The sequence below is a fragment of the Lipotes vexillifer genome, unplaced genomic scaffold (genome assembly GCF_000442215.2).
Source record: "Lipotes vexillifer unplaced genomic scaffold, Lipotes_vexillifer_v1.1 scaffold437, whole genome shotgun sequence".
In the NCBI taxonomy this organism is placed as follows: Eukaryota; Metazoa; Chordata; class Mammalia; order Artiodactyla; family Lipotidae; genus Lipotes; species Lipotes vexillifer.
Window position 1 is genome coordinate 1,320,629 of NW_006785990.1, and position 19,101 is coordinate 1,339,729.

At 36.6% G+C, this 19,101-nt stretch overlaps 1 protein-coding gene across 1 annotated transcript in view; it reads left to right on the forward strand.

Moving 5' to 3' along the window:
• Positions 1-19,101, forward strand: part of BMPR1A (bone morphogenetic protein receptor type 1A) — a 155,622-nt gene that overhangs the window by 126,222 nt on the left and 10,299 nt on the right. Inside the window, exons 4-8 of the mRNA XM_007458361.1 lie at positions 397-559; positions 3,064-3,166; positions 9,122-9,218; positions 9,382-9,481; positions 13,530-13,674. Coding sequence (XP_007458423.1) covers positions 397-559; positions 3,064-3,166; positions 9,122-9,218; positions 9,382-9,481; positions 13,530-13,674 — 608 coding nt within the window. The remainder of the gene's footprint in view (positions 1-396; positions 560-3,063; positions 3,167-9,121; positions 9,219-9,381; positions 9,482-13,529; positions 13,675-19,101) is intronic.

Sequence of the window (19,101 nt, forward strand, 5' to 3'; positions counted from 1 at the left end):
GCATCGGCAGGCGGACTCTCAACCACTGCGCCACCAGGGAAGCCCCCATATTTTTTAATGATTGGAAATAATCTCGCTCTTCTCTGAAACTGCTTTCCATTTTGTACCTTTCTTACAAGTTATGACCATATTCTACCTTGTGCCACTCTTGTCTTTCACTAGTGCAAAAATTGTGACCTAATCATCTCCATATATCCCACAATACCTGGGATAGTTTTTCCGTGCATTTTAGGCTGTTAATAAATGTTAGTCATATGAATGAAATTTATTTTTAATTAAAACACACATTAGCTGCAATTAATACAATAAGAAAGCTTAGAAACTTCTCACTGAAAATTGGAATAAAAGAATTAGCTTTTCAGAATGGTTTATTTACAACTTCGTGTTTGAATGCAGGGCAGAATCTAGACAGTATGCTCCATGGTACTGGGATGAAATCAGACTCCGACCAGAAAAAGCCAGAAAATGGAGTAACCTTAGCACCAGAGGATACCTTGCCTTTTTTAAAGTGCTATTGCTCAGGACACTGCCCGGATGATGCTATTAATAACACATGCATGTAAGTATTTTATGCAGTTCTTCTTAAAGTTACGAGAATAGGGTTGCACTTAGTACTATTTTAAGAATTGTTTACTTTGTCTGAATTTTGTTTCTTTAACTTTATACGGTTTTTCCAAAGAGCCAAAAGCTTCTTGTTTTTTATATAGGAACATTTATTACTACTAAGTGATTGATGGTTATTTCCTTAGAGTAATATAGGTTTTAAAGAGTTAAAAGGAATCTGGTATTTGTCTAGCATTTTGGGTTTATTTAGTGATCTTTTTATCATAAAGTGATTGATATTCATTGTAGAAAACTTAGAGATTACCAAAAAGAAACCTTGAAAATTCACCTAAAACCTTGTACTTCTAAATTGGTTGAAATAGGGGCTTCCCTGGTGGTGCAGTGGTTGAGAATCTGCCTGCCAATGCAGGGGACACAGGTTCGAGCCCTGGTCTGGGAAGATCCCACATGCCACGGAGCACCTAAGCCCGTGCGCCACAACTACTGAGCCTGTGCTCTAGAGCCCCCGAGCCACAACTACTGAGCCCACGTGCCACAACTACTGAAGCTCGCATGCCTAGAGCCCATGCTCCACAACAAGAGAAGCCACCTCACCTCAACTAGAGAAAGCCTGCGCACAAAGACGCAATGCAGCCATAAATAAATAAATAAATGTTATTTTTTAAAAAAACCTTCCTATTAAATAAATAAATTGGTTGAAATATTTTGCAGGTCTATAAGAATGATATTGTGATATTTAATTAATTTTGTGTTACTTTCTTATGTGAACTCCCAAATCCAAATCTGATTTATATAACCACTTTAATTTTTCTACTTAATTTCATGTTAATGAATTAATTAATTAATTTATATATGATCATGTAATTCTATTCCATATTCTTGGGGGACATTGAAGAATTGACTTACTAGCCAAAAAAATTCCCTGAACGACTCAATCTCATCAGTCAGTTGTCCCCCTGTTATAAAGGTGTAATAATCAACAATTATTGATTTGTTTTGTACTTCCCTAATAATTTTATGCTCTTTGAATGTGACCAAATGTATACATAAAGCCAAAATGTATACATATAAAACACTGAAATTATATGATGGTTCACCATGTCTTAGATTTGTTGTTTGTGCTGGTGGTGGTTGACTTTACTGTGGCAGACTGGGTGATCTGTTGTTAAGGGAGTGTTCCCTGTGTCACCAAGAGACTTCTTGCCAGACTTCTTGTCTGTAGTTCTTGCTTGATCTGTGTGGGCTATTTGTTAGAGGCTTAGTAACCCAGAGTAAAACTGGGAATCATCAATTTTAACAGAATTTCACCTCACACATAACATTTTCTCATTTCAGAAAATGAATAATTATGCAATATTCTTTTAACTGTAAGCAGTATACTTACTCATATGAACAGTAAGGAGGGACACAAAAGAATCTTTTAGTTGTTTCTTCCTACCCATGAAAGCCTAATGAATATATTAGGAGAAAATTCTGGCATACTGGTACTAAAATGATAACTTTTTTTTTTAAAGATACTCCCCTCTGGGGTTTTCCAATTTTTCATTTTATTTTATTTTATTTTAATTTATTTTTGGTTGCATTGGGTAGTCGTTGCTGCGTGTGGGCTTTCTCTAGTTGTGGCGAGCGGGGGCTACTCTTCGTTGTGGTGCACAGGTTTCTCATTGCGGTGGTTTCACTTGTTGCGGAGCGCGGGCTCTAGGCGCGCGGGCTTCAGTAGTTGTGGCTCGCGGGCTTTAGAGCGCAGGCTCAGTAGTTGTGGCACACAGGCTTAGTTGCTCCGCGGCATGTGGGATCTTCCCGGACCAGGGTTCAAACCCATGTCCCCTGCATTGGCAGGCGGTTTCTTAACCACTGTGCCACCAGGGAAGTCCCGATAACATTTTATTAAATACAAATCCATTTATATAAATTTCTTGAAAATTCAGCTATTCAAAAGTTCTCCCTTTTTTCCTATCATGTTAAATAAAAAGTGCCTCTCAGGATCTTAGTTAGTCTGGTCTTCCCAAATATACTTTTCTTTTCATTGAATCTATTTTTATGTTTCACAGGAAAGTTTGTTTTTATTTATTATTGTGTACACTATGGGAATACTGAAAATCTTATGGATGAAAAGAGATAAAGTTATTTTTAAGTATATTTTTAAGCGTTAAGATTATTTACTTTATAAAGTTGTATAAATCATCTTTCTGTGATCACATGACTATGATTAGCAAAGAGAAGTTACATAGTATTTCATATTTGGTGGGACTTGTTTAATAGAAAATCCTTTTCTACCTGACACAGGATTTTTATTAGACCTTTAGGTTTTAGTTCAGATGTGACAATTTTCATTTGCCTTAAAATGCGTATGGTTTTGCCAGTAAGTCAAATGTGAATGTAATTCTAATTCAGAACTAAAAGCCATCAGATCAGTAACTGGTCACATTCATACTGAGATTTAATTAGTACTTTCCAATGTGAAGTTGGTTTTTGGTTTTTTGGCTTTTTTTCTTTTAGAACTAATGGACATTGCTTTGCCATCATAGAAGAAGATGACCAGGGAGAAACCACGTTGGCTTCAGGGTGTATGAAATATGAAGGATCTGATTTTCAGTGCAAGGTAAGACCTAATTTGAGGCCTATGAAATAAAGAAGGGAGGGACCACAGGAAAAGCGTTGATTCCCCAAGGAGAACTGTGCCTGGTCTGCACATTGCTGTGTGTTCTGGAAGCAAATATGTTGGAGGAAGCTTAGCTCTTGCTTCAGGTTATATGATTGTGCCAATTGAAATTACAGATTATTTTACTTTAAAATAAGTTTTAAATCATCTTTTTTTTTTAATTGTCAAGCCTGTAAAAAATGATACTGTCACACTTATTTCTGGATTATAAAAGTGACTGAAAAGACTTTAAGGTGACAGGTAAATAACCTTTATATCTCTCTGAGACAACTTAGAGACCTTAAGTCCTTGTAAGGAGATCTCAGTGGAGTTACTTTAACAGCACAGCAAAGGTATCAGAGGATCAGTAATAGTTTATGAACATATTGATGGCTTTGGGTTATAAAGCTAATCTCTTCAAAATCCTGTATAGTAATTTTGCCCCAGGGGATCCTTCCAATGTTTTTGAAAACAGCTCCAGAGAGAGCTGTTTGTTAACAAATTTAAGCCTCAGCTATTTTAGAAAATTATTCCAATTAATGAGAAGTTCTCAGGGTTGATAGAAACCACACATGCACGCACGCGAGCACACACACACACAAACATACATACACGCACATATTGCATCCCATCTGTTTTCTGTTTGCTACACCTCTAGTGACAGGGGCTCATTACCTCCCAAGCCCACCTTTTTCATCTGTAGTAATGACCTGACCTTATCCTTAGAAAGCTTTTCCTCTGAATGACTGCAAGTCTCTCTTCCTTTGTACTTCCTTGGACCATAGAGAACTAATTGAATCCCTTTTTAATATGGTAGCCCTTTACTATGTGAAGAAATTTTTTTTTGTATCGCTTTACTCCCCATACCCTATAGTCTTTGCCCAGTGAAAATAGTAGTTCAAAATGACTTCAACGGCCCCTTATAATCATCAGCTTTAGAGTTACTCACTCTTCAGTTTCTCAATGTAAGATGCAGAATTGACTGTGGTCTGGCCAGAAGAAAAGAAGGAGAAAAAAAAAACAAGAATTAGTAACTCCTTTCCCTTTTCCTAAATGCAGCCAAGTCTCATGTTAGAGGTTTGATTGTCATACCATATTCTTGAAATATATGGAGTTTTCTGTCAGCTGAAATCCCCATGTCTTTCACTCATGCTTCTGCTCATCCTTATCTCTTCCATTCTTTATTGGTGCTGTTGGTTTCTTGACACAAACAAGTAGGTGGGAATGGAATGAGTTTTGTTACACAATTGTCACATACTTGTCTAAGTTAAATTTCATTGTATTAAAATTAATCCTTTGCTCTAATTTGTCAGGATTTGGGGGATGCTGATTTGTTTGTCTCCTCCAGTTTTATGCTATTTGCGTATTTATCAGCCGCACTACAGTACACTGTTTAATCACTTTAAAATGTTGAAGAAAGACCTCTCTGTGGTTAAAGCACTGAGCTCAACAGTAGTAACCAGTGTCTCGCAGGCCCCCTCGACTAGATGTGTCCCAAATGAATTTATCAATGTAATTTAGTTGTTAAGCTTGACAATCTGTGTTCAGATAGACATGCTGCCTCTTGCTAGCTGTGGAACTTTGAGCAGGGAGCTTTACTCTCTTAAGTTGTTTTCTCATCAGCAAAGGAGTTCTTGTAAGGGTCAAATGAGAGGTAGCATATATGCAAAGAGTTTAGCACAACTGGCACATAGTAAGGACTTAGTAAATGTTAGCTTTTACCATATTGGTGATGTAACCAAGCAGGCTTTAAACTGGGTCACGCATATATCTAGGTGCACACAGACTACATTACACAAGGATCGCATAGGCACATGGATAGTTTTAAGGGGATCGGTTTACCTATCATGAACTTCCACAGGTCCTACTGCTTAATATTGATCTGCCTGAGACCAGAGCTTCTTAAGCAATTTCTCTTTTCCTTCCTTCCTTTTCACAATCAGCCTTGTCACAGTTTCCAGATTAGCGGCCTGGAATGTAAATACTCAAGTTTCCAAACAGTGTTATAATTTGAAATCTAAGTATCAGTGTGGGGAACTTGGGGATAGCAGATATATTTGCGTATCTGGTAGTTTTTCATTTTCTGCTTTCAACCAATTTGCTAGATCATGTAAAATAATTTTTCCTAATAGGATCATTATAGGAGTTTTAGCATAGGATTGGAAGGTCTCTAAAGAATTATGGGACAATGGTATAACTAGTTCCTTCCATTATCACCTTTTTGTTTATGTGAACAAAGAATCTTAGTACTGACCCCAAAAAAGGAAAAGATAAAAATAGGATTAAAGTTAGTGCCAAACTTTCTCGTTCTAGCAATAAGTAATTATCCATGGACTTAGGAAGTAGTTTTTTTAAGTGTCATTCATCTCATACCCTCTCCAATAAAATTTTCTTTTTATATTAGTATTTTAATAAAGATTATAATATATGTACAGGTTTGATTAATTTTATACTAATAATAATTGTGATGATAAGTCAAACCAAAATAATTTTTTGACTTAAAGACATACTATCACAGGAAATAAAATAGATTATATATGTTTATTTTTCATGTGGAGAATTATTTATCAAGATACGTATTACATTAGGACAATTTTTTTTAACATCTTTATTGGAGTATTATTGCTTTACAATGTTGTGTTAGTTTCTGCTTTATAACAGAGTGAATCAGCTATACATATACATGTATCCCCATATCTCCTCTCTCTTGCGTCTCCCTCCTGCCCTCCCTATCTCACCCCTCTAGGTGGTCACAAAGCACCGAGCTGATCTCCCTGTGCTATGCGGCTGCTTCCCACTAGCTATCTGTTTTACATGTGGTAGTGTATATATGTCTATGCCACTCTCTCACTTCGGCCCGGCTTACCCTTCCCCCTCTCCATGAACATTAGGACATAATTATTGTGGAAAATGTGGAAACGGAATAGGAGCTCAAGGAGCAAAAGGAACACTATAAAATTTTCAATTGTTAAAGAAGCATTTTGACCATTTATTTTTTTAAATAATGATAATGGGTATTGAACTGCTATATTATTTAGATTCTACTGAATAGATTTAAGAGTTATTTTAATTTTATTTTAAAATATCGTGCCAATATGCACGGAATTATCAATACATTCTTTGCAGCTATTTATGATGAGAAATTTTAGGTGTCAGTCTAAAAATATATGAGGGGATACATTGTTTTTCAGAATTCATTTAGGGGTTACACAGACAGAACATGTTGACCACCACTTATCTCACTTTCTGTGTATCTTGCTATATCTCACTCTGAATTTACCTGGCACCTAATCTGAGCAGAACAGCTCTGCTACTTTTACCTAACCTTTTTCCTCCCAGTGCTTTCACATACTGTCAGGTTTGAATCAAAACAAGTTCAAGTGATAATCACCATGCTTCACCCAGACCTTGATTTTCCCTCACACAATCCAGTCTCTGTAGGTAAATCTGGCTTATTCTGTTTCTTCCAGTAGGATGAATTATTTCTCAGAAACCGCACTGCCATTTCTTGTAATTTGGTTTCAGTTCCTTTATCGTGTACCACTCCCCCTCACCTGCAACACCCCCATTCAAGCTCACTAAATAAGTTAGAATCTCCTATTTTGTGAATGCCAAGTGAGTTTTTTCCCCACAAGGATTTTTATTGCCCACCTAAATCCAGAGATACAAATAGACTTGGGTGGAGCATGGGAGTAGGGAGTGCAGGACCCGGAAAGGTTGTGTCACCCAACTTCATAATCTAGACGCACGTAACTTTTGCCTACCCAGATACATAGTTAACCTACATAAGAAAGATGTGAGTTTCATGTTGCTTGTTCTCAGTGAAGCCACATTGAGTCTTCCAGGAGATTACAAGCATTTGTGACTTATTCTAGAATGTCAGCTGGGATCTGTCACATTCACTAGAGGAAGAAGAATTAATTTATTGAACATTTACTATTTGCATTTAATATGCTAAGTGCTTGGTATATTTTACCTCATTTTCTCCCAGTTACCCTATAAGGCAGGTGTTTTTTATCCTCCGTCTTATAGCAGAGGAAACTAAAGCCCAGAGAGAAGTAAGTTCATTGCTCAGGGTCACAAAGTTAATAAATGGCAAAGCTGTGATTTCAGCTATTTGATTCCCAAATCCTTGTTGTTTCCATAATACTGTGCTGCCCCCAATCTGTTGTTGGCAAAGTCTTTCTTTCCCTTTTAAAAGTAATATAACATTTAGCTATCTAGTTTACAGCACTCCTCGTTTCTAAAATCTTTAAATCATACCACTTTCAGCCTTCTCCCAAGTGCCCTCAACTTCGTGTGATGTAGTTCACCTAGCTGAGAAGATGGGAATTCAGACAGAACACAGAAACATTGTAGGGTCTCTGCATACTTCTGGGATACCAATCCCACTTACTAGCGTTTGGTCTGCCTTGTTCATTCCTGCAGTCATCCTTGATGGAGAAGACTGGAACAAAATGAGAGTTAAGGAAGTGTTCATTTTCTTTGTCCTCCATTACCTAGTATTTTGTCACCAGTACTACATCCATTGCTTGGTGGTCTTTCTTCTAGCACTGCCAAAAACCCCTTCCTGATTTTTCTTCACATTTTCTGTCCTGCAAGGCTGAGCTCATTTTGAACTTTAGCCATACTGGGACTATTCTTGGATGCTTCACGCTTCTTTTATTCATCTTAGTTGTATACTCTTCATTCCATCCTTCATGTAAGTTTTCTCTAGATCTGGGATATTTTTTTCAGAGTCACCTGTGTAACTTCTGACATGTCTCTCTTTTCTTTCTTTTTATGATCATTTAAAAGTAAAAACAATTGTTAGAAAGTTAAAAATTCAGTTCAAATGTAAAACTTGTGCTTTTGGAGGTTTCCAAGTACTCTTGACTCATCTTCTCTTATATAATCTCAAGTCCCTTATAGAATCCCATATAGATTCCCCTGTGGAATCTCATTTTCACATTTTTAAAGGAATACCTGATTATACCGAGGTTTCTCCTTTCTGCCCATCTGATATTTAAGAATAAGAAGGTTGGTTTCTGCTTATATCCTTGCTACGTCTATGATGACAGACAATTCCTTTCTGTTACTGTTTTGGTCTAGAATGGCACTTCTTGCAGGTAGTGCTGAAATGTCAGCATTCAAGTTAAGAACTTCTCAAATACTATACTTTTAATCAAATAAAACTTCACATATAATTTTTGGTATCTGTTCCCATGACTACAGTCTTTCCCTGTGCTCATTTTTTGATGTATTAGGGACACATATCTGGTTGGTGGTCTCCCCAAAACTCTCAGAAATATTGTTTCTATATTTTGACCTTATCCTCACCACGTACACTTCAACTTGCTTCCGTATCAGGTTCGTTAGTTTCCGCATTGTTGTTATAGGCAGCATCAACTGTATCTTCTGCCTACTTGACTACCTTTTCTAACCTGTCATTTCTCTGGCCTAGGACACGCTCCACTTTTTAGTCAGATCTTAAGTCTCATCCAACTAAGTCTCAATACTACTATGAGATCATATTTACCCTGCTAGTTTATCACTGTAATAAAATGTATTACCCATGTTTTTTAGGAAAAGATCTCATGATTTTAAATACTTCTTTACTAAAAACAAATGAATAGTCATATCTTAAGATATGCCAAATTTTGGGTGAAAAATATATATAAACTTTTGTTTATCTGTAATTAAGTTATAGTGTAGTGTTCTAACACACCATCCACATACATACATTCTCCTTAAGAAAAAACATTTTAGAGTCTTTACAACACTATTTCACCATAGATTTAAATTTTTCAATAATCACTTTCACACAAACGTAGCAAGTCCTTTTCACTTACTGAATTATAAACTGTATTTTATGAATATTTTAAAAATTAATTATCAGTTTCATGTATCAAATTTTTTCTAATTTTCTTCCTTTAGGATTCACCAAAAGCCCAGCTACGCCGGACAATAGAATGTTGTCGGACCAACTTATGTAACCAGTATTTACAACCTACACTGCCCCCTGTTGTTATAGGTAGGTTAGCAGAGAAAAGTGCAATCATGATTCTCAGTAAAATATTTTCTCTGGTTTTAACAATAAGCAAGCTTTCTAGAGTTCAACACTACAAGTTATTTTTTCCTTTTAAGATGTGATCGAAAGATAATATGTCTTTTTCATTGTTTACTTCCATTATCAGGTCCATTTTTCGATGGCAGCATTCGATGGCTGGCTTTGCTCATTTCTATGGCTGTCTGCATAATTGCTATGATCATCTTCTCCAGCTGCTTTTGTTACAAGTAAGATAATTATTTTGATGCAAAATATTTTGTTGACTATTAGATATAAACAGTTGCTCTTAAAGCCAGTAGGCAGAAACCATTGACACTGAATGTATTTCAGGAACCATTAACTTGTATTTTCTGGTTATCTCCTTTAATTAACTATATTATAGTTTTCTTAAGGGAACAGAAGCCTTACTACTAATCAATTAATTGGACACAACATTATACTTCTTGTTATATTCATGAGTACTTAAGATTTTCTTATTTATAGAATATTGAACTTTCTTATATCTAAATTTAAAAACCTGTCCCAAGAAATCAACTGTATGTATTATCATTCTTTAGTTATTTGGCAGTTCAGAATTGTTTGCATTTAGTCATGATTTCAGAAGACAGTTGCCAGAAGAGCAATAAGAGGAGGGCATAAACTTAAATAATAAAATATTATCTTACTGGCATATGAATAAACAGAGAGATCAATGGAATTCGTTACTAGACCCATAAGTAGACCCAAGTATATAAAGAAAGTTAGTATATGATAAAGGTAACATTTCAGATCACTGAGGAAAAGTTGGCTTATTCAGTAAGTGGATTTGGGAGTGGATAGCTATATGGAAGAAAATAAAGTTGAATCAATTCCGTACACTGAAATAAATTTTAGCCAGGTTGGGGTGCTCGCTCACCCTTTCTCTCTCTCTCTCTCTCTCTCTCTCTCTCTCTCTCTATATATATATATATATATATATATATATATATATATATATAAACTATATATATAAACTGAATTGATTAAAATATTAGAACAAACCTTGGAAGAATTTTTTAAAATAATCTGAGTCTGACACAAAACTTACAAGCAAAAAAACCAAAAAACCAAAACCTTAAAATTAAAAAAGAAAAGATTGATGGTGTCAACTACATAAAAATAAAACTTTACTATGTGGTAGAAACCACCATAAATGGTCAGAAGACAGACCAACAGTGAAAAATATCCACAGCTTATATTACAAAGAGCTGATTTCTCAAATGTAAAGAGCTTCTATAAATCAAAAAGAAAAAAATCAATTCAGTGGGAAATTAGGCCCCAAAAAATGAGCGTATATTTTTACCTAAAGAGAAATAAATATGGCTCTTAAAAATAAAAAGATGACTTAAGAATACTCATAATATGAAAAATATAAATTAGAATCATACTGAGATATTTTTTACCCATTATACTGGCAAAGGTTCAAATGTTTGATAATAGACTTTTTAGATAAAGAAATAGATTGAGCATACTTACTTTTGTTGTGCCCCACTAAAACAGCAATAAAGAGTTTTTAACTTTTTTGTCCAACCAGGACAAGGAGACAAGATAACAGCAAAAAGCTGTGGAACCTGTGAAGCTTATGGATGAGTAGTGACTTTGTAGACCTAAGAAATCTGAATCCCAGGCTAGAAAATGAGAAAGACAAACAGCAACCAGTTTATACTGTAAAATTCCCCAAGAAGCTCAATTGGCAGTAGCAGTTATCTATGGTAGTGAAGTTGAGGCGGGCAGTAAAACCAAGAGGATTGCTTGAAAGTCTGTTTTTAGAAAGTCAGATGCTGTATTAGTTATGCAATACTGCATTAAGAAATCACTCCCAAACTTAGTGGCTTGAAACAGCAGTTATTATCTCATTGTTTCTGTGGGTCAGGACTTCCGGAGTGACTTGACTGAGTGGCTCAGATGTCAGCAGAGGCTGCGCTCACCTGGAGGCTTGAGTGGAGCTGGTAGATCCCCTTCCAAGATAGCTCACTTCCGAGGCTCACAAGTTGGCAGGAGACCTTAGTTCCTCTGATGTGAGCCTCTCTACTGAGCTGCCTGCATGAGCTTCCTCACAGCATGAGGCCTGGTTCCCCCGCACCCCCCAGAGTGAGTGATCCTGGAGACCAAGGTGGAAGCTGCAGTGCTGTTTATGATCTAGACTCAGAAGTGACACCATCACTTCTGCCATATTCTGTTGGTCACAGAGATGAGCTCTGCTTTATGGAAGGGAAGTAAACAAGGCAGGCATACCAGGAGTTGAGAAATTTTGTGGGCCATTTTGGATGCCAAATACCACAGATGTTGAGATCCCTACTCTTTTTCTGAATAATGATGTGACTTTCCACCATCTCTTTAACAGAAGGCTAGAAGTGTAGTCTCTGAAAAGAACAAAAATGTTCTCAGCTATGGTATCCCATTATTGAGGGTGAGGTATTATAATAAAAATGAGGTAAAGTGAATATTTACATACTAATTTGTGGGCCCCCCTACCCTCCAGAACCCTGCTAACCAAGCATGTTCCCTCTAGATAACATATAAGAAGATTGTTCTTGGGGAAAATCCATCTAGCCCAAGAAAAAAGACCTGAGTATTCTGTCTCTAGTTAAAGTCCAGTGAAATGGCCCAAGCAGATTGTCTTACAGTGAAACCTGTAATCAGTAAGCCCCAATCGCATACTAATAGCTGCCAATCAGCCAGTGAAGGGCACTGATCCCTGAGAAACAGGAAACAAATGAGGTGAGTCTTGTGATTGCCCAGCTTACTCCCTGAAGAGAGTTTCTGGCTGCGGGACACAGGAAGAACTCAGGTGTAGCCCAGCAGACGCCGAATCGAGGAGATACAGCTGAGAGTCTGGGGAGAGAGCAGCAGCTATAGTTCATAGGTACAGAGTACTGGAAAGGAGAGTTTTCACAGAGAAAGAACTCCAGACATCTTCAGAATGTTCCCATAGAATATTCAGCTGAATCTTGATCAGTGTGTTCAAGTGAGGAAACCACCTAAGGCTGGGAAAGAACCGCTGAAAAGATTGAAGGAAACAGTATTCAGTGCTCACACAAGGCTGGGGATAGTATCTGTTCCCACCAGCTATGTGACTTGAAAACCTCATAATTCATGGGGTTTTGGTTATAATACCCAGAAGGATCTTGCCTCAGTATTGGAGAATAATTAGCCAGCTGTCTGACTTGGGACAAATGATGAGCCTCTGGGCCATGGTTTTCTCTTTTGTAAAATGGAAACAATAGTACTTACCTCTTACGAGTTTAATAAAGATGAAGTAAGTCATAGAACAGTGCCTGACACACACTCAGCATCAATAAAAATGAGCTATTGTTTTTTTTAACATGTGTCAACATGGGTAAATATGTAATGCATAAGGAGTTTTTTAAAGCATGATGTAAAATATTAATACAACATATGCCATTTGTGTCCAGAAGAACGATGTTGTTTATGAGTATATACTTTTATGGTAAAGGTATAAATACATAGATAGGAAGGATATAACCACCTTCAGGGTAGTGTTTGTCTCTTAGGAGTAAATGAGGGAAATGGAATTATGAGGGAAATGGCTGCAGCTGCAAATATTTTAATGTTTATTTATTTAAAATATATCTAAAATAAACATAGCATAATGTCAATATTTATTAAATGTAAATGGCTTACACATGGGTGCCAAATAAATTAATCTCTACCTTCCTACATGTTTGAAACATTTCATAATTTGAAAATTTTTTAAAAAGCCTTTGAAAATATTAGAATGAATTAAGAGAACCTGTTTGATTTCTTTTCCATAAACTCTTTTTTAAAATGGAAGTATATTTATTGTTCATTTTGATACAAAACTACATGCTTACAAATTCAGATGAAAATACATATGTAAAGTAGAAAGTAAATATTCCTACATTCCCAGCAATAACTATTATATACAACTTGATATATTTCTGATCCTTTTAGACAAGTATAGATACATATAATTTAAAAATGTTTATAGCTAGGATCATACTTTACATGCTGTTTTTTAATCTGTGTTTTTCACTTGCCAATGTACCATGGACGTCTTTCCGTTTTAAGATAGTATATAGCTCTCTACCTCATAAACTCCATTTCTGGACATTATTTTAACAGAGGATATATTTTTCTATGATAAGACTAATTTGGATATGAACCCATGTGATGAAGGAAGGATAATAGTGTCAACAACCTCAGGATTTTTCTTACCTTAGAATTTTATAGTTTTAGAATGTTAATGTAGATTATTTTCTGCTTTTTTAAAAGACATTATTGCAAGAGCATCTCAAGCAGACGCCGTTACAATCGTGACTTGGAACAGGATGAAGCATTTATTCCAGTTGGGGAATCATTAAAAGACCTTATTGACCAGTCACAAAGTTCTGGTAGTGGATCTGGACTACCCTTATTGGTAAGCTGAAATGTCCTATAAACATGAATGGTTTATTAATACAGAATGTGTTGTCATATGATGGTAGACGGCTTAATAATTACATATTAGGGGACTTTACTAGACACACTTTTTTCCCTTCTTATTTAGAAAGATGGTTACAGTAATGCAAGATGAAATTAGTTAAAATAAGAAATATGAAATAAGAAAAATTGAATAAAGTAAGGTAGAGTCACAAGCAAGGTTAAGAGAGAAAATGTGGTCATGAAGTGCTATGTAAGTGTTAACATTAGCTCACAGGTTTTTGTTTCTGTTTTTGTTTTGCGGTACATGGGCCTCTCACTGTTGTGGCCTCTCCCGTTGCGGAGCACAGGCTCTGGACGTGAAGGCTCAGTGGCCATGGCTCACGGGCCCAGCCGCTCCACGGCATGTGGGATCTTCCCGGACCGGGACATGAACCCTCCTCCCCTGCATCAGCAGACAGACTCTCAACCACTGTGCCACCAGGGAAGCCCAGCTCACAGGTTTTTAACAGCCAACCTGAGGAATCAGGTGTAAAATACCTTGCATCTGTAAGGTTAAACTGATTGGTTGGGAGAAGTATAAGTATTTCAGATTCTGAAATCAAAAGGAAGTTACTCCCACAGATCATCTTCAGAGAGAGGATACTTCCCTCAATATAATACTATGTTACCAAAACACAATTCATAAAAGTGATGTTAAAGCGAGTTGTAAATAATTCTAAGAGAATTATATGTATAGAAATATTCAGACTTAGGGGTCAAGGGGACCCTTATAATAAATACTAGATATCTAGATAGATTTTAAATTCTGTGTTTAGTTGGTTTGTTTAAAGTAAATGCATTGATCTCTAATTATAAAATTCATTGAATCAGGTAATTCTGTAATTGAATTGGAAAGGACAGTGTGGACAACATGATTGTCTACATAGAAAATCTCAAAGATGATAACATAAAGCTACAACAACCAATAAGTGAGTTTATCAAGGTCATTGTACAAAAATCATTGAATTTATGTACACTGGCTATAAACAATTAGGGATTAAAATTTTAAAAGCACTATCATTTAAAATAGCATCAAAAACATGAAATACTTTGGAATAAACTTAAAATTTATGTAAGACCTGTACACTTAAAATCAGAAAACATGGGGCTTCCCTGATGGCACAGTGGTTGAGAGTCTGCCTGCCGATGCAGGGGACACGGGTTCATGCCCCGGTCCGGGAAGATCCCACATGCTGCAGAGCGGCTAGGCCCGTGAAGCCATGGCTGCTGAGCCTGCGCGTCCGGAGCCTGTGCTCCGCAACGGGAGAGGCCACTAACAGTGAGAGGCCCGCGTACCGCAAAAAAAAAAAAAAAAATCAGAAAACATTGCCAAAAGAAATGAACAAAACCCTTAATAAGCGTTAAGGTTTTTAACCTGTTTTTGAATCAGAAGACTCAGTATTAAGATTTCAGTTATCCTAAAACTGATTTATAGTTTCAATTCAATCCAAATCAGAATCAGAGCAAACTTTTGTAGAAATTGATGAGCTTTTTCTAACAATTATTTGGAAATGCAGAGGACCTAGAAGAGCCAAAACAATTTTGAAGAATAATAATAAAGAGGATTCACTACCTGATTTCTGGGCTTATTGTACAGCTACAGTAGTCAACACTATCTGATCCTGGCATAAGGATAGGTATGTACATCAGTGGAACAGAATACAGTCTAGAAATGGACGCACACATGTGTGATCAGTTGATTTGGATGCCAGAGTAATTCAGTAGGGACAAGAGTCCATTCAACAAATGGTGCAGGAAAAATTGGGCATCCATTTGCCAAAAGGTGAATCTTGACCCTTATCTCACTCCATATACAAAATTACCTTGAAATGGATTATAGACCTAAATGTAAAAATTAAAGTATAAAACCTTAAAAAGAAAATGTTTTAGAAAATTATTGTGACTTTGAGTAAAGATTTCTTAGGACACAAAAGGCAAGAGTCACTTTAAAAAATGATAAATTGGTCTTTCTAAAAATTTAAAACTTTTCCTATTCAGAAGACACTGTTAAGAAAGTGAAAAAACAAGTCACAGACTGGCAAAGGAGTTCTGATAAAAAATTTGTGTGGCAGAATATATGAAGAATTTTTACAACTCAGTAATGAGACAACCCAATTGTTTAAAAATGGACAAACGATTTGAACAGACACTTGCTCAGAGAAGATATAAGAATGGCAGATAAGCACATGAAAAGATGCTCAGCATCATCAGGGAAATGCAGATTAAACACAGTGAGATACTACACATTCACTAGGGTGACAAAAACCGAGAATATTAAGTGTGGAAAAGAATATAAATCGGGGCTTCCCTGGTGGCACAGTAGTTAAGAATCTGCCTGCCAATGCAGAGGACATGGGTTCGAGCCCTGGTCTGGGAAGATCCCACATGCTTCGGAGCACCTAAGTCCATGCACTGCAGCTGCTGAGCCTGCGCTCTAGAGCCCACAAGCCACAACTACTGAGCCTGTGTGCCACAACTACCGAAGGCCGCACACCTAGAGCCCGTGATCCGCAGCAAGAGAAGCCCGCACACCACAACGAAGAGTAGCCCGCACTCACCGCAACTAGAGAAAAGCCCGCGTGCAGCAACAAAGACCCAACACAGCCATAATAAATAAATAAATAAATAAATAAATAAATAAATAAATAAACTGGAAATCTCATATATTGCTGATTGAAATTCAGAATACAGCTACTTTGGGAAACAGGTTGATAGCTGACTAAAACGTTAAGCATATACTTTTTATACAGTGAAGCAGTCCTTCTGCTAATTGTTTACAGAAGGAATATGCAAACATGTCCATACAGAGACTGACTGTGAATGTTCATAGCAGCTTTATTCATAACAAATTGTAAACAACCCAAAAGTCCATCAGTTGGTAAATGGATAAACAAATTGTGGTACATTCATTGAGTAGAATACTGCTTGTCAGTAAAATGGAACAAACTACTGATGCATGCAATAGCAACACAGGTAAATTTCAAAGTTTTTTTTTTTTTTAATTTCAAAGTATTTTATGCTGAATGAAAGAAGCTAGATACAGAGGCTACCTATTGTATGTTTCCATTTATGTCACATTCAGAACTGTAGGGAAATTCATTGAATCAGGTAATTCTGTAATTGAATTGGAAAGGACAGTGTGGACAACATGATTGTCTACATAGAAAATCTCAAAGATGATAACATAAAGCTACAACAACCAATAAGTGAGTTTATCAAGGTCATTGTACAAAAATCATTGAATTTATGTACACTGGCTATAAACAATTAGGGATTAAAATTTTAAAAGCACTATCATTTAAAATAGCATCAAAAACATGAAATACTTTGGAATAAACTTAAAATTTATGTAAGACCTGTACACTTAAAATCAGAAAACATGGGGCTTCCCTGATGGCACAGTGGTTGAGAGTCTGCCTGCCGATGCAGGGGACACGGGTTCATGCCCCGGTCCGGGAAGATCCCACATGCTGCAGAGCGGCTAGGCCCGTGAAGCCATGGCTGCTGAGCCTGCGCGTCCGGAGCCTGTGCTCCGCAACGGGAGAGGCCACTAACAGTGAGAGGCCCGCGTACCGCAAAAAAAAAAAAAAAATCAGAAAACATTGCCAAAAGAAATGAACAAAACCCTTAATAAGCGTTAAGGTTTTTAACCTGTTTTTGAATCAGAAGACTCAGTATTAAGATTTCAGTTATCCTAAAACTGATTTATAGTTTCAATTCAATCCAAATCAGAATCAGAGCAAACTTTTGTAGAAATTGATGAGCTTTTTCTAACAATTATTTGGAAATGCAGAGGACCTAGAAGAGCCAAAACAATTTTGAAGAATAATAATAAAGAGGATTCACTACCTGATTTCTGGGCTTATTGTACAGCTACAGTAGTCAACACTATCTGATCCTGGCATAAGGATAGGTATGTACATCAGTGGAACAGAATACAGTCTAGAAATGGACGCACACATGTGTGATCAGTTGATTTGGATGCCAGAGTAATTCAGTAGGGACAAGAGTCCATTCAACAAATGGTGCAGGAAAAATTGGGCATCCATTTGCCAAAAGGTGAATCTTGACCCTTATCTCACTCCATATACAAAATTACCTTGAAATGGATTATAGACCTAAATGTAAAAATTAAAGTATAAAACCTTAAAAAGAAAATGTTTTAGAAAATTATTGTGACTTTGAGTAAAGATTTCTTAGGACACAAAAGGCAAGAGTCACTTTAAAAAATGATAAATTGGTCTTTCTAAAAATTTAAAACTTTTCCTATTCAGAAGACACTGTTAAGAAAGTGAAAAAACAAGTCACAGACTGGCAAAGGAGTTCTGATAAAAAATTTGTGTGGCAGAATATATGAAGAATTTTTACAACTCAGTAATGAGACAACCCAATTGTTTAAAAATGGACAAACGATTTGAACAGACACTTGCTCAGAGAAGATATAAGAATGGCAGATAAGCACATGAAAAGATGCTCAGCATCATCAGGGAAATGCAGATTAAACACAGTGAGATACTACACATTCACTAGGGTGACAAAAACCGAGAATATTAAGTGTGGAAAAGAATATAAATCGGGGCTTCCCTGGTGGCACAGTAGTTAAGAATCTGCCTGCCAATGCAGAGGACATGGGTTCGAGCCCTGGTCTGGGAAGATCCCACATGCTTCGGAGCACCTAAGTCCATGCACTGCAGCTGCTGAGCCTGCGCTCTAGAGCCCACAAGCCACAACTACTGAGCCTGTGTGCCACAACTACCGAAGGCCGCACACCTAGAGCCCGTGATCCGCAGCAAGAGAAGCCCGCACACCACAACGAAGAGTAGCCCGCACTCACCGCAACTAGAGAAAAGCCCGCGTGCAGCAACAAAGACCCAACACAGCCATAATAAATAAATAAATAAATAAATAAATAAATAAATAAATAAACTGGAAATCTCATATATTGCTGATTGAAATTCAGAATACAGCTACTTTGGGAAACAGGTTGATAGCTGACTAAAACGTTAAGCATATACTTTTTATACAGTGAAGCAGTCCTTCTGCTAATTGTTTACAGAAGGAATATGCAAACATGTCCATACAGAGACTGACTGTGAATGTTCATAGCAGCTTTATTCATAACAAATTGTAAACAACCCAAAAGTCCATCAGTTGGTAAATGGATAAACAAATTGTGGTACATTCATTGAGTAGAATACTGCTTGTCAGTAAAATGGAACAAACTACTGATGCATGCAATAGCAACACAGGTAAATTTCAAAGTTTTTTTTTTTTTTAATTTCAAAGTATTTTATGCTGAATGAAAGAAGCTAGATACAGAGGCTACCTATTGTATGTTTCCATTTATGTCACATTCAGAACTGTAGGGAAAGAAAAGAGGTCA